General features: G+C 36.7%; 1 protein-coding gene across 2 annotated transcripts in view; it reads left to right on the top strand.

Moving 5' to 3' along the window:
- COPS2 (COP9 signalosome subunit 2) overlaps nucleotides 1-15,105 on the top strand; it is a 33,063-nt gene that overhangs the window by 6,380 nt on the left and 11,578 nt on the right. Inside the window, exons 2-6 of one of the 2 annotated variants that reach the window (XM_002717812.6) lie at nucleotides 7,285-7,398; nucleotides 8,695-8,772; nucleotides 11,263-11,388; nucleotides 13,245-13,334; nucleotides 13,463-13,540. In XM_002717812.6, the coding sequence (XP_002717858.1) occupies nucleotides 7,285-7,398; nucleotides 8,695-8,772; nucleotides 11,263-11,388; nucleotides 13,245-13,334; nucleotides 13,463-13,540 (486 nt within the window). Of the gene's footprint in view, nucleotides 1-7,284; nucleotides 7,399-8,694; nucleotides 8,773-11,262; nucleotides 11,389-13,223; nucleotides 13,335-13,462; nucleotides 13,541-15,105 lie in introns of both variants that reach the window. The other variant, XM_002717813.6, reaches the window with a different exon arrangement.

Genomic DNA, 15,105 nt, shown 5'->3' with positions numbered 1-15,105 from the left:
GAAAACAAATCCAGATCCCTTTACTTGAGTGAAAGTTTTCCTGGGACCCTTGCTGTAGCATAGCAGATTAAGTCACCCCCTACAGGCCAGCCTCCCACATGGACAGCTGCTCCACTGGTCCCAGCAGCTCCACTTCCGATCCAGCTCCCTGCTAATGTGCCTGGGAAAACAGTGGAAGATGGTCCAAGTCCTTGGGCCCCTTGCACCCACATGGGAGACCCAGCAGAAGCTCTTGGCGCTTGGCTTTGGAATGGCCTAGCTCCAGCTGTTGCAGCCATTTGGGGAGTGAACCAGCAGATGAAAGATCTCTCTGCCTCTGCGTCTGCCTCTCCCTCTCTGTAATTCTGCCTTTCAAGTAAAGTAAATAAATCTTTAAAAAAAAAAAGTTTTCGAAACTTGCATAACTTTATGAATAGCTAAACCACAAATGGCTGCCTATGATTTGGATTATATCTGTTCTTTAAGGATAATAGCACATATCTTGGTGTGCTTAGCTTCCTAGACGTGGTCAAGGCTTGGAAAGCATTGTTAATGAGTCTTATTTTCCTAAAGTACATTTCTTTGGTCCCCTATTGGTAACAGATACAAGAGTAAGTAGATGGACTATCAAACTGACCCTGTTCAGTAATTTCTGCATTCCAGCATATAGTCAGGATAGATAAATAACCCTGCCTGTTATGTGTTGCATTCTTTTGGAACATTCACCCACTTGTCATTTCAATTAACCATTTATTGAGCAATGTTGGAATGCAAAGATGAGTAATAAAGTTACTTGTTTTGAGAAGATAAATGGAGCAGAAGGGGGATGACAACAACATACAGAGCTGTGTGTTAGAGATGCATGTCATATTGAAGCAGGGCTGAGGAAAAAATTATCTTTCCAAGAATTGGACAAAGAATCATGAAAGTAAATCTTGATGAACAGATTTTTCAAGAGTGTTAGCAACTGAGAAACTTAATAGAAAAGCAGGAAGGTTAGAAGGAAAGGTGGTTTAGAATTCCTAACAAAAAGAACAGTTTGTGCCAAAGCGGAGATTTTAAATTGTGTGACATATTTGGAGAAAAGAATAGATTTGAGTAGTATGGCTGGAACACAGGTTGCTGGGCATGAGTTATTCTTTACGTAGGTTGGAGCTATTACTGAACTTCAGCATTTTTAAAATCCCTTTTACAATACTTATTTTTCATACATTGTGTAGGTTCTTCCTAGGTTTTTTTAGATTTATTTATTTGAAAGAGTTACACAGAGAGAGAGGCAGAGAGAGAGGTCTTCCATTTGATGGTTCTCTCCCCACTTGGCTGTGCCAGAGCTGCGCCAATCCGAAGCCAGGAGCTTCCTCTGGGTCTCCCATATGGCTGTAGGGGCCCAAGGACCTGTGCCATCTTCTACTGCTTTCCCAGGCCATAGCAGAGAGCTGGATCGGAAGTGGAGCAGCTGGGACTCGAACCGACACCCATATGGGCTGCCAGCACTTCAGGCCAGGGCGTTAACCCGCTGTGCCACAGCGCCAGCCCCATCTTCATAGGTTTTCATTTTTTTCATTTGAGAGCAAAGAGACAGAAAATGAGCTGCTATCCACTGATTCATTCCCCTGATACCCACAACAGCCAGAGGTGGGCCAAGGCTGAATGCAGTAGGCAGTAATGCAGTGCAGGTGTCCCACCTGAGTGGCAGAAGCCCAATCACCTGGACTATCACTGCTGCCTCCCAGGGTCTGCATTAGCAGAAAGCTGGAGTCAGGAGCCAGAGCCAGGAATTGAACCCTGGTGCCAATAAATCAGGATGGGGGGCACCAGTGTTTTAACAACTAGGTTAAATGCTTTCTCCCTTAGTTTGTTTTTCGAAGCATTCTTCATATGTTGATTAAAATTTCATTTTTTCTTCTATTAAACATTTTATTTAAATGTTTTCAAATTATCCCAGTCATTTGAATAAGTGGATTCAGTTTAACAATACTTAATGTTTCTCAAAATTCCCTGTTTTGATTTTTTTTATCTTTTATTTATTTTTATTTATCTGAAAGGCAGAAAGAGAAACAGAGACATTCCATCTGCTGGTTTACTTCCCAGATGCCAGCAACAGGGCTGGGCCAGACTCAAGCCAGGAGCCTGAAAATTCAAGCCTTCCATGTGGATGGCAGGTTCCCAAATACTTGAGCCATCCCAGGTATCCATTATCAGGAAGCTACAATAAGACACAAAGCTGGGACTCAAACCCAGACACTTTGTATGGGCTACAGATGTCCCAAATGCCTGCCCCTTCCCTATCCTGATTAATGGTACCGTGTCTTACAAGCAGTTGTCATTATAAATAAGTTTATTTTCCTTTATCTTGTACCCACACGATGAATCTCCTATTTTATATCATAACATCATTTATCAGCTTTATTTATTCCATTCTCTTCCTTTTCTCCCCAGTCTGTTACTTGGGATTAGGACTTTATCACCTCTTAGCCTGACTTAAGAGTATCCTTTAGGCTACTTCATTGCTAGTACTCTTCTTAAAAGATTATTTCCTTAAGGCTGTCAATGTCTCCCAGTTAGATCTTAAGTAGATTTGTGTTTTCTTGTTGCTCCATCCAACTGATCTCTCATTAACCCTTTACATACATTCTGTGCTTCAGCCTAATCTATTCATGGTTCTTCCAAATGTGTAATACTATTTCAAGCTTGCCTTAGCACTGCTTGTTTTATTTCAGCTGCCCTTTCTCATCACTGACATCTCTTCTTCATGCTTTTATACTTGTTTCAGGTATCTTTTCCTTCCTCTAACTTAGGAGTAATTGTTCCTTTTTTGAAATACCACTGTACCTAGTTTGTGTCTCTGTTGCTGCCTTTATTATGTTACATTGTAGTTTTGTTTGCATATAGACCATGAGTAGGTTGAGGGGAAGGACTTAATTTGCATTTTTGTAAGCAATACTTCATTACTGGCATATATAGTCTTGTGCCTCATAATGACATTTCAGTCAACAACAGACCACATAGGTGACAGTGATATCACTTAGTGCTATAACTGTCTTTCTTTGTGGAAGTAGTCTTTGATGTTCACACAGTGACAAAATCGCCTAACAAAACATTTCTCAGAACTTGTCCCTGTCATTAAGTGACATATGGTTGTATTAAGACCATGATTATTGATTATGAAAGAATAGAAGCATCAACAGAATTGTTCATCTGAAGGCATTTCAAAATGTCATCAATTTTAAAAATTATGCCTGTGTATTAACTGAAGAATAGTTTGTTGTAGTACACAACTTGTGGTAATAATGTGATTCATTGAGCTACAAATGACAAATTAGTGATGTCATATTGGCAGCTTCAAACCATGTGAACATGTTGGAAATCAGCATGGAGACTATCTGTGTCAGTTCTTTCATATTTGTTCATTTGGGCAATAATAGTTTAAGTTGAATTGCAATTATGTGAAAAATATACATTCCACTTAATCCATATAACATGAAAAACAAAAAATATATATTCACAAAATGGTGATGATTGGATCAAGTCATATCTCAACTGTTGTTTCTTGCTTGTGAACTATCCAAGGTTTAGAATCTCATTGATCTGAAATCTGTCAGGTCCCAAAAATGGCAAGTACTCAGTCTTGGAGTATAAAAGATATAGGCTCATATGAGACATGGCAGGAAATGTAAAGGATCCTGTATTCAAAAAAATGTTATAATTGGTGTGGTAATTTCCATATAATTAAAGGTAGTCTCTTCAATTTCCAAAGTATTTCAGTTTCCCTTCTCTGGGAAACTCTGTAATTCCAGTCCTGTCATTCATGTGTGCCTCTCAGCTTCTGCTTCCCTCTTCTGATATCCTGGCCTAGTTGTTTTTCTAATCTGTTATGGACCAAGAAATAAAACATAAATGGACTTTGATTGAGTTCAGATTTTTAGATTTTTGTGGTAAGTGTCAATCTGAAATGTTTCATTTTGTTTCCAGATTCAGAGCTGTGATCTGAAGGCTTTGGGTACAAAAAAGTAATATTCTGCTTTAGCAAGCTATTCTGTTTTACTGAACAGTTTTAAGTGAGGTTTTCAATAAAAGTTTATTCTATGATAAATTATTCCAAACTAATAAAAGAATTCAAGAAGGACTAACTTCCAAAGGATAGATTAGGTTTTATATCTGTGTTTTTATATATATATAGAGAGAGAGAGAGAGAGAGAATGAATGAATGAATGAATGTATTTGAAGGCAATTAGAGGGAGAGATCTTCCATCTAGTGGTTTACTCTGGAACTTCATCTGGGTCTCCCATGTGGGAGCAGGAGCCCAAGGATTTGGGCCATCTTCCACTGCTTTCCCTGGTACATTAGCAGGGAGCTGGATCAGAAGTGGAGCAGCTGCCCATATGGGATGCCAGCACCACAGGCAGCAGCTTAACCCACTGTGCCACAGTGCTGGCCCCAATATAGCTGTGATTCTTTATTCCAAGTCTTCCCTGAGGAGATGGCAGTTAAGCTGAGATCTGAAATACACTGTAGTTAACCAGCTAAAAGAGAAGTGGAACGAGAAGGGAAAATCACATTAAAAGTGAGGAAGAGTATAGCCACTTGTGAGTTCAGGCCAAGGTGGTTGCAGCAAAATGAATGAGAGCAGGCTTCAAAGAAGATATGGTTGAGCTTGATTGTAAGAGCGATGGGAAGCCATTTTTGAGGGTAGAAATGAGATATTTTATATTTTATGAAAATTGTTCTCTGTTTACCATGAGAAGATTGAAACTTAAAGGTTACAAAAGAGAACAGGAAGAATGTTATAGTTTGTGGAGAGGTTAAAGTGGCTCTACACAAAACTCGGGAAGAAGGAGAAAGTTGGATGCATTTGAGAATTATTTTTGAAGGTAGTTCATTAAGGTTTTTTATGTTCCAACAATATGACTGCTTTTAGTTCTTCAATTGCCTCCATTGCTTATGCTATTTTTGAATGTGGTGTTCACTTTACCTTCTCCCATTTTATTAAGTAAACTCTCTCATTTATCTGTCAAGCCCCAGCGATGACATCACAGTATTATTAAGTATAGAGTTGAAGTGCTTGCTTATTTATTTATCTAGACTTATTTTTATTTGAAAGTCAGAGTTACAGAGAGGCAGAGAGAGAGAGGTCTTCCATCTGCTGGTTTACTCTCCAAATGGCCACAATGGCCGGAGCTGGACTAATCCAAAGCCAGGAGCTTCTTCTGGGTCTCCTACATGCGTGTAGGGGCCCAAGGACTTGGGCCATCTTCTACTGCTTTCCCAGGCCATAGCAGAGAGCTAGATTGGAAGTGGAACAGCCAGGAATCAAACTGGTGCCCATATGGGATGCCAGCACTGCAGGCAGTGGCTTTACCTGCTATACCACAGCTCTGGCCCCTTATTTATTTTTTATTAATTGCTTTTTTAGTTTGATCATTTTCATTGGAGTCAACTAAATTATATGGGTTAAGAAATGAATGAGTCTTTATGAAATTTACTTACTACCTAGTTTTGATCTTGTCCTTAACAGAAGTAGCACAGGGGATTTTCATATATTAAAAATAGCTGAATTCTCGGTCTTAAAACATGTCATTCATGTCCTTATGCAAGGAAATAATTATCCTCCAGAGGGCGCACATTACCAAGCTATTATTTTGATTATTGAAAAATTCATCTTGTGTCAATATATTTTTAGTCTTCTAAACGCTTATCACACTCAGTATACCATTCTTCACTTCTCTCTGCTTTTATAAGACTTTACAGAATTTTCCATTTTTTATACAGCAGTTTATTAACTGGTTAAATTTGGAAATAACTCTAATACTGCTTTCATCTTTTTGTGTTTATTTCCACATACTGTTCTTAACTTAACATAAACTTATGCCTTTGCAATGAACTTTTAGCTGAGGTGAAAATAATCTGTTTCTTATGGCTTCCTAAAATAATAATTTTCATTATACCAGTTCATGTGTGTTGTGTAATTCCCATTATTGTTTTGAGTATCTTGAAACTATTTAGAACTTATTTATACTGCTCACAAAATAGTTGTTTTATTGCACTTGTCCTTTATGCCTTCTTTTTTTTCACTAAGAATTGAATTTAAAATTCTATAAATTCATTTGTTTTACTTTGATTTGTTACAAAGTTCAGTTACATTAACAGCTGTTCTAATGTTGAATGCACATATGACACGTATTATTAGCATATAATTATACTTAGCATTAGACTGCTCTGCCATATGTGAATTACCACTCTCACTAGTTAGATGATGTAAATATAAATGATATTTAGGCTTAAGAGGGTAAAAGGGTATATTACAGAAAGATAACTAATTAGAGCATATCTATCCTAGATTTTTCTCCAGCAGAGATTTAACTACTGTAGAATTGGGGGTCATTAGCCAACAATAGCTCTTTGCATTCTGCTTTTGGGTTTTTTTTGTTTGTTTGTTTTGTTTAAGAGTTATTTATTTTGAAAGTCAGAGCTACAGAGAGGGAGAAACAGAGAAAGAGAGAGATCTTCTATCCACTGGTTCACTCCACGGATGACCACAGTGGCCAGTGCTGGGCCAGGCTGAACTTCATCCAGGTCTCCCACAGGGGTGGCAGAGGCCTAAACACTTGGGCCATCCTCCACTGCTTTTCCCAGGTTATTAGCACAGAGATGGATCGGAAGTAGAGCAACTGGGACAAAAACCAGCACTCATATGGGATGTTGGCATCACAAGCCTTACCTGCTATACCACAAAATTAACCCCTCAGCTTTTGTGTTCATTCAGGTTTCAATCTGAAATAGAGAAATTGTAATTTTGATCTCAAAGAAAATTATTCTATTATACTATACATATTTTGTTCTTCCCACCCTCCATTTTAAAATAATGATTAAGGGGCCAGTGCTGTGGCGCAGGCCAGCATTCCATATGGGTGCCAGTTCGAGTCTCAGCTGTTCCACTTCGAATCTCGCTCCCTGCTAATATGCCTAGGAAAGCAGCAGAAGATGGCCCAAGTCCTTGGGCCCCTATACCCATGTGGAGACCTGGAAGAAGCTCCTGGCTTTGGCCTGACCCAGTCAGATTGTTGGCGGTCATTTGGGAAGTGAACAAGTGAATGAAAGAGCTCTCTCACTCTCTTCTCTCCTTCTATCTATAACTCTGCTATTCAAATAAATAAGTAGATCTTTTTAAAAAATAAAATAATGGTTAAGCATCAGTGGCATTTTGCTTATTATACCAAGTTGTTTTATATAAATGGATAATTTTCATTTTTTATAATATAGGTTTCTTTTTTTCCATCTAATGTCTCTTTCTTTCCAACATACAGGAATACTCTGAAGATAGTAATTCTGAGCCAAATGTGGATTTGGAAAATCAGTACTATAATTCTAAAGCATTAAAAGAAGATGACCCAAAAGCAGCATTAAGCAGTTTCCAAAAGGTTTCTATTTTTTCCCAACTGATTGTATTTTAAATTTTATTTTTTCTTAATCATATTTTAGATCAAATTAAGTCCCAAGTGATTTTGTCTCAGAAATGTGTTTTGAATACTTAGTGATAACCCCATAAGGTAAGTTTGTATTAAGAAGCACAAGCAAATATCCAGTCAAGCTATCTGTGGAGCAGGACCATTGTCTTGAAAAGCTAGTATGATTCTGGCAGGGGAAACCAAATGATAATCACTAGGGATTATCACTACAGTCTTGTTCCTTTTGGTACCAATCACATGGGTATGGTTACATTATTATAAATAGCTTGATTTCTTGACTTACTAATACACTATTGGGTTATGCTTAGCAGAGTTTATTCAGGAGGAGAAAGTATTTCTGTGACTATATAATCAAGAAGTAATTTGTGTTTTAAATATTTATTTATTTATTTGAAACGCAGAGTCACAGGGAGACACAGAGAGAGGTCTTCCATCTGCTAGTTCACTCCCCAGATGGCCGCAACAGCCAGAGCTGCAGTGATCTGAAGCCAGGAGCCAGGAGCTTCTGCTGGGTCTCCCACATGGGTACAGGGGCCCAAGCACTTGGGCCATCTTCCCAGGCCATAGCAAAGAGCTGGATCAGAAGTGGAGCAGCAGGACATGAACCAATGCCCATGTGGGATGCCCACACTGCAGGTGGCGACTTTACCCACTATGCCACAGCGCTGGCCCCAAGAGGTAATTTTTGATGAAGGAACTTCAAAATAAGCTCACTAAGTAAGCATCATAAGACTTATTTCTTTTAAAGTCTTTTAAAAATGACACTGAAAAAGGATAGAATTCTTGGGGAAATTTTTTTCATGAATATGAGGTAAAATTACTTTGAAACTACACATTTAATGCAATTTAAGAATAATGCATTGGGACTGGCACTCTGGTGTAATGAGCTAAGCCTCCACCTGTGGCACCAGCATCCCATTTGGGTGCTGGTTTAGGTCCTGGCTGCTCCTTTTCCCATGCAGCTCTCTGCTGTGGCCTGGGAAAGCAGTAGAAGATGGCCCAAGTCCTTGGGCCCCTGCACCCACGTGGGAAAGACCTGGAAGAAGCTCCTGGCTCCTGGCTTCAGATCAACCCAGCTCTGGCTGTTATGGCCATTTTGGGGTTGAGCCAGTGGATGGAACACCTTTTTCTCTATCTCTCCCTCTCTCTGTAACTCTGCCTCTCATTAAATAAGTAAATAAAATATTTTTAAAAAATAAATAAATAATGTGTTAGGTGTTTAGACTAAAAATGTATTCCCTTTTTTAGGTTTTGGAACTTGAAGGCGAAAAAGGCGAATGGGGATTTAAAGCACTGAAACAGATGATTAAGATTAACTTCAAGTTGGTAAGATTTGTTTTGAGGGGAATTCAACTAATAAATAAATTCTATAAGTAAAAACATTGTAACAAAATGCATTTGTATCTTCTTATTTTCTATTGCTTTGTTTCTGTATTCAATCTGATTTGCAGTTACGACTACGGTATTACTACTCAGTAAGAATATTCTCCTTAAGATATAAAAGTTTTCTGTTTCAGAAAACTTACCCTTTGGATATAAATGAACACTATTTAGCTGCCTTATTTATAGAGTGCCTTTTCCACAAATGACTAGTGTTTATTTTGGAGTTTATAAATTCAATTTATTACAAAGATTTTACTTTAGTACTTAACTCTGTCTCTCACTTGATGAATAACCCATTGACAAATCCAGGTGGCTTTTTATATCTTCAGAATATATCCAGTATCCAATTGCTACTTAATGTTTCTAACTCTGCTGCTGTGGTTCAAGCCAGCATCACCTCTCACCTGGATGATTGCAGTAGCCTCTTAATTGGTCTCCTTCATCCTTGCCCTGCTGTAGTCTGTTCTCAACTCATAACACAGTAGTCATTTGCAAATTTAAGTCAGATTATGTCATTCCTTTACTCCAGATCTTCTAGTGGTCCTTCACTCCCCTCAGTAAAACCCAGAATCTTTACCATGGCCTAAAAGTGTCTGTACGAGCTCACCCTTTGCTACCTTTCTGGTCTGTTTCCTAATTGTTCCCTTACTAACCTCCTTGCCGCCCCTCCAGTCATCACAAGTACGTCCCTGTGTGAAGGCTTTTACTTGCTGTTTCCTCTGCCTCAAATGCTATTTTAATTCTGGTCTCTGCTCAACTGAGACCAAATATCAGGATGATCTTCTCCTGACCACCTGATATAAAATAACATCCTTCCCATCATCGTTTAATTTCATATTATTGTGCTTTTTCCTTCTGTGCACATTACTACATGATCTATTATTTATTGCTTGCTTCACATCAACTGCTATCGCCACTCCTGCAATAAGCTGCAAGCTCCATGACAACAAGACTTTGTTTTATTCCTTTGTTATATTCCTAGCACCTATTGTAGTGGCTAGACTTTAGAAGACTTCAAATATTTTGTTGAATGAACTCACAAATTAACTGGAATTTGCATGAATATTACAAGGCAATATTCAATTTCTTTTTTTTTCCCCCAAGATTTATTCTATTCATTTGAAAGACAGAGTTACAGAGAAAGGTAGAGACAGAGAGGCATTCTACCTGCTGGTTCATTCCCCAAATGGATTCAATGGCCAGAGCTGAACCCATCTGAAGTCAGGAACCAGGAGCTTCCTCCAGGTCTCCCAGGCGGGTGCAAGAGCCCAGGGACTTGGGCCATCTTCCACTGTTTTTCCAAGCTATAACAGAGAGCTGGATCAGAAGTGAACCAGCTGGGTCTTGAACTGGCGCCCATATGGGATGCCTGCACTGCAGACAACAGCTCCACCCACTATGCCACAGCACTAGTCGCAGTACTCAATTTCTTTACACTGAAACAGTCATGCCCCTTTTTTAGTTGGATTCATTATATTACCATGTAGTTGCTTTAGATGGTAAAACATTTGAAGAGTTCATTATCAACTGCTCTGTTTGTTCACCACTGCAACTAAAGCCAATTTATTCAGTCTTCCTTCAGTCTTTAATTGCTGCAGCATAATTTTTGAAAAATTAGCTTTAAACTTATAGAATAAGGAGATAAATTCAGAACTAACTTTTTGCTAAAATCCTTTCTCTGTACCAAGATAAAAATCTGAAGAGTTGGGACAGTCATATTTTTCTGATTTCCCTTTTTCTATAAGATGTATTCTAGAACTTGAGTTTTGGCAGCTCATTTATAGGCTGTTAACCTATTATTTACCCATACAGGAAAACTGTGTAATTTAGAGACAAAAATAGAAACACGATGAGTATGCCAAAGTTTTTCCGATGGTTCTGTCCGTTTTCCCCACCTACTTCTTTTCAAGGACTTTTCTTGAATTGAGTCTTGGGGCTTGAAGAGATTTCTTCATTTCACATTTTTATGCAGAGCCATCCAGTGGTAGGGAGAAAGAAGACATGTAATTCTAAGAGAGCTTCCTAATGAAGGGATGAATCTCGGGGGATAGTAGCTGGGGTCTAAGACATTGGAAAAGTTGGTCTTTATAACTCTCAGTCTATGAGTTTTAGTAGTTTTTACCATTTACATAAATGTTTTGTTAAATGAGGAACAATGTGAAATTTGGAAAATTTGTTGTACTTGTTTCATAGTCTCCACAAAATTTGGTTTATGTAGGAGTAATATAGTCATTTCAAACTTAAGATAAAATGTAGAATGTGTATATAATAATAGTATAGTGTAGGAATACTATATATTCCTCTTTCATAAAGCTATATTATGAACTGTATGAACTATATTTCAGTTATATAGTAATTTGTACTATAATCTTATGTGTACATATTTTAGCATATAAACTTTATCTAATTATAATTTTTTTTCTTCCCTCACAGACAAACTTTCCAGAAATGATGAATAGATATAAACAACTATTGACCTATATTCGGAGTGCAGTCACAAGAAACTATTCTGAAAAATCCATTAATTCTATTCTTGATTATATCTCCACTTCTAAACAGGTTAGGCTCAATTTTTTCTTCATGGTACTGTCAATGTGATTGTAATAGCAAGCTTTGTTCCTTAAAGAAGAAAAAGCCTAAAGGTTCTCTTTAGTCAGTTATGCTAAGTTGCTAGAATGCTTTAAAAATAACACATAGTTTCTGTGATTATAGAATTCATTGTATAATATTAAAAGGTAATAATTCCAACTTAATCTCTCTAAATAATATCTTCATATTTTAAAATAAATAGCTTTTGCAGACTTACGAGTATTAGACTCCATACAGTTACTATCACAGTTCCTTCTAATAAACTGCATCACCACTTCAGCTAGCCATTTGGAGGTGTTAAATACTTCACATCGAATCATAGGTTATTTGTGTAGATTTCATTGGGTTAAAATCTTTGAGAAGAGCCTATGCTTACATCAGTGCTTAGCATTACTCAGTATGTCCTCAATAAATAAGTGGATGAAAGGAAGGTCTGCTGATGAAAAAAACTAAAAGGAACATCAGGAGTGATAGTGCTTTCATTAGTCTAGATTTTGGTTGAATTAGATCATTTGTGCATATTCTTTTAAGTGACATAGCCCTAAGTTTTAGCTTTCTTACCCTATGGTATTTGAGCACAAGATGTATTCCATATATCATTTAGCTTTTCTCAGAACATTTGACACGTTTATATTCATAGTAAAAAATATTCATCTCAGGACTAGCCTTTCATTTCCTGTCTCTTGTACTACATTTTTATTTCTTGAGATAGTTGTCTCAATATTTTGAATTTAAAATGTATGTAATGGGAATAGAGGGAAGCAAATTTACATGGTTTGTTAGAATGTTAAAACACTTAGTGGCACTAATTCCAGAATTAAGTTATATATTATGGGATTTTCTGAAGTGGGAAAATGTTCCCTGAGTCTTAACAAACAAATGTTATCACAACATTTTTTGAATGCTGTTTATAAGTGTTATTTCAAATGTTGGGGGAGATGACTAAGTGATTTTAAAACTTGAAGATTGTTTTCTTCAGTGTGCTATTATGTATGAACTTTTTTCCTTTGAAAGTAAGAGTAGTTTTTGGGCGGATGGTACTCGAGTTACTCTGTATTCCATCAGCAGTCATGAGTAAATAGGCAGCCCTTCCTGAAAGTATTCATCCTTCCTTCTCTGATGGTCCTTGTACTTCTTGATCCTGTTGACTAGAGATTTTGAGAATCATAGTCAAAAGCAGAGTCAGAAGTGTGGGAAGAAAGGTGGACAGGGAAGCTTATCACGATGCAAAACAAATAGGGATTACCTTGGGGAAAAAATGTATACTTAGATTAGAGACAGCTAAAACTAGACTGGACTTCTCCACCTAGCTTCAAGGTTTATTAGTGACTTAAAAACGGTGTTGTTCAGTTAATTGATTAGTCTATTTATAAAAACAAATTTCAGAGAAGGAGCTCATTCTTGTTTCTTCAGCAACTTGCTTGGTGTTTGCCACAAAGCAGCTAGCAAATAAAGGTTGAGTGGGTGATACATACACTGGTAAGAGTACAGCACATTGTTTACTTCTGTATGAGTTTATTAGATTAGAAGGGACAAACCTATACTATTGCAGCACTAGAATTTATAGTAGTATAGATACAGTGAAAAAATGTTTTCTGAATTTTATAAAACAAATATGAAAACAGATTTGGGCATGTGTCTTACAATCTATATTTTGTTTCAATTTTGTTCGTTATGGGGGCTATACAAGACAATTGGTGAGATACAGATAGTGTATCTTATGTGTGTTAAAGTTCAAAGATGCACTTTTAGTTTGCTCAAATAAACTTTATTAACAGGTACAAATTTGCTGTTTACAATTATAGAATTCTGATTTTTTATGTCAGATGGATTTACTGCAGGAATTCTATGAAACAACACTGGAAGCTTTGAAAGATGCTAAGAATGATAGACTGTGGTTTAAGACAAACACAAAGGTAACAGTTACAACTACTTACATGTTTTTCTTCTGGAGAGTGGGTGGTTTTTCTTAACAAATTCTCCTAAAGTTGAACATCTTCTTTTGTTGAAATGTTTTGATTTTAATAAGTTTGCTTTCTTACAGCTTGGAAAATTATATTTAGAACGAGAGGAATATGGAAAGCTTCAAAAAATTTTACGCCAGTTGCATCAATCCTGCCAGGTAACATTACCTTATTTTTTCTTTATATTTCTTTCTTCATAATAAAAAACACAGGAAGTATTTGTGTTTGAAATACTGTTTAAGGATATTCTTGCTCAAACATTATCCCAGAATAAAATTTGGAAAATAAGTTATAAAAATGCTACTCTTTCTAAGGATTGCATTTCTTGCTTTAATCCTAATTTCAGTCTTTATCTTTTGTGGAATGAGGTATAGATATCAATGAACAGTCTAGTCATTATACTTACTAAGAATAAACCTTGATGGGGCTGGCATTGGAGCACAGTGGTGAAGTGGCCACTTGTAACACAGTTATCAACCATATTGTACTGCCACCTTCTCCACTTTCAGTCCAACTTCCTGCTAATCTGCCTAGAAGGGTAGAGAAGATGGCCCAAGTATTTGGGCCCCTACAACTCATAAGAGAGATGAGGATGGATTTCCTGGTTCCTAGCTCCAGCCAGGCCTAGACCTGGCTGTTAACAGTCAATCTGGGGAGTAAGCAGGTAGATAAAAAAATCTGTCTCTCTTTCTGTGTCACTATTCCTTTCAAATAAAAAATCAATAAACCTTGATATTTAGTTATGCGCTCTATAAAAATAGGAGAGGTGAATTGTAAACATACATAATAAACATATTCTGTATTTCAATTTATGATATATAAAGCCTCTATAGCAGCACTGCCCAAAAGAACTTCAAGTAGTACTGAAATAATTATATATCTGTGCTGTCAGTATGGTAGCACTAACATTGCTTTTAGTTATGCATTGAAATGTGACTGGAGTGACAGAGGTACTGAGTTTTGAATTTAGATTTGAATAAGCCATATGGACAAGTCAGCACAGCTCTCTGCCTTTTTAACTTTGGATTCTCTTTTTATGATTCCTTGTTTTGTCTTGTTCAAATAAGTCATTTGATGTTAGTATACATTTTATGGAAAAAATACTATTTTTAAATATTTTTAAGCTTTTCCAATGCCTTTTACTATTACTTTAATATATAATTTCTGTGGATAGAGAAAATGATTAAGAAGCTATTCTAAACTATTTACTTGCAGATATTTTCATTTAATAGCAGATCAGTTATTTTGAATTATTTATCTACATATTGTTAACAAAATATCAATTGATTCATAAGTAACTGTGGGTTCAGATCTATGTCAAATGGAAATGGTAAAGAGGCCATATCTGAATGAAATAGTGTCTTTCAGTATGTGTATTAGGAATATGAAAAAACCTTGTGAAGAACTTTTGCTTGGTTACCCTAGCAACATAAAATGTTATCTGTATTGTGAATAGCAGTATAGTTCTTAATATTTGATAAAATTGTTTAGACAGGGATTCATGATAATCAAGATATAAAGATTGTTTTTATCACATATTTTACCCTGGTCATTATTAATGAAAAATAAACAGAATTTTAAGTTGGAAGACCCAGTAAACAAGTTTTTGCTTAATGTATATCAGTATTTGATATTCCTGGATATCTGTTGACTCTATGCTGTTTTCATGGCCCTTATTTTGTGAGGGTTTGGTCATCCCTCAAAACTGAGCTGTTGTGTCACC

This window comes from Oryctolagus cuniculus, chromosome 12, assembly GCF_051225735.1.
Source record: "Oryctolagus cuniculus isolate XC-2025 breed Fujian yellow rabbit chromosome 12, ASM5122573v1, whole genome shotgun sequence".
NCBI classification, from domain to species: domain Eukaryota; kingdom Metazoa; phylum Chordata; class Mammalia; order Lagomorpha; family Leporidae; genus Oryctolagus; species Oryctolagus cuniculus.
The sequence above is the reverse complement of the archived record's forward strand: the minus strand, read 5'-3'. Positions and strand labels throughout refer to the sequence as shown.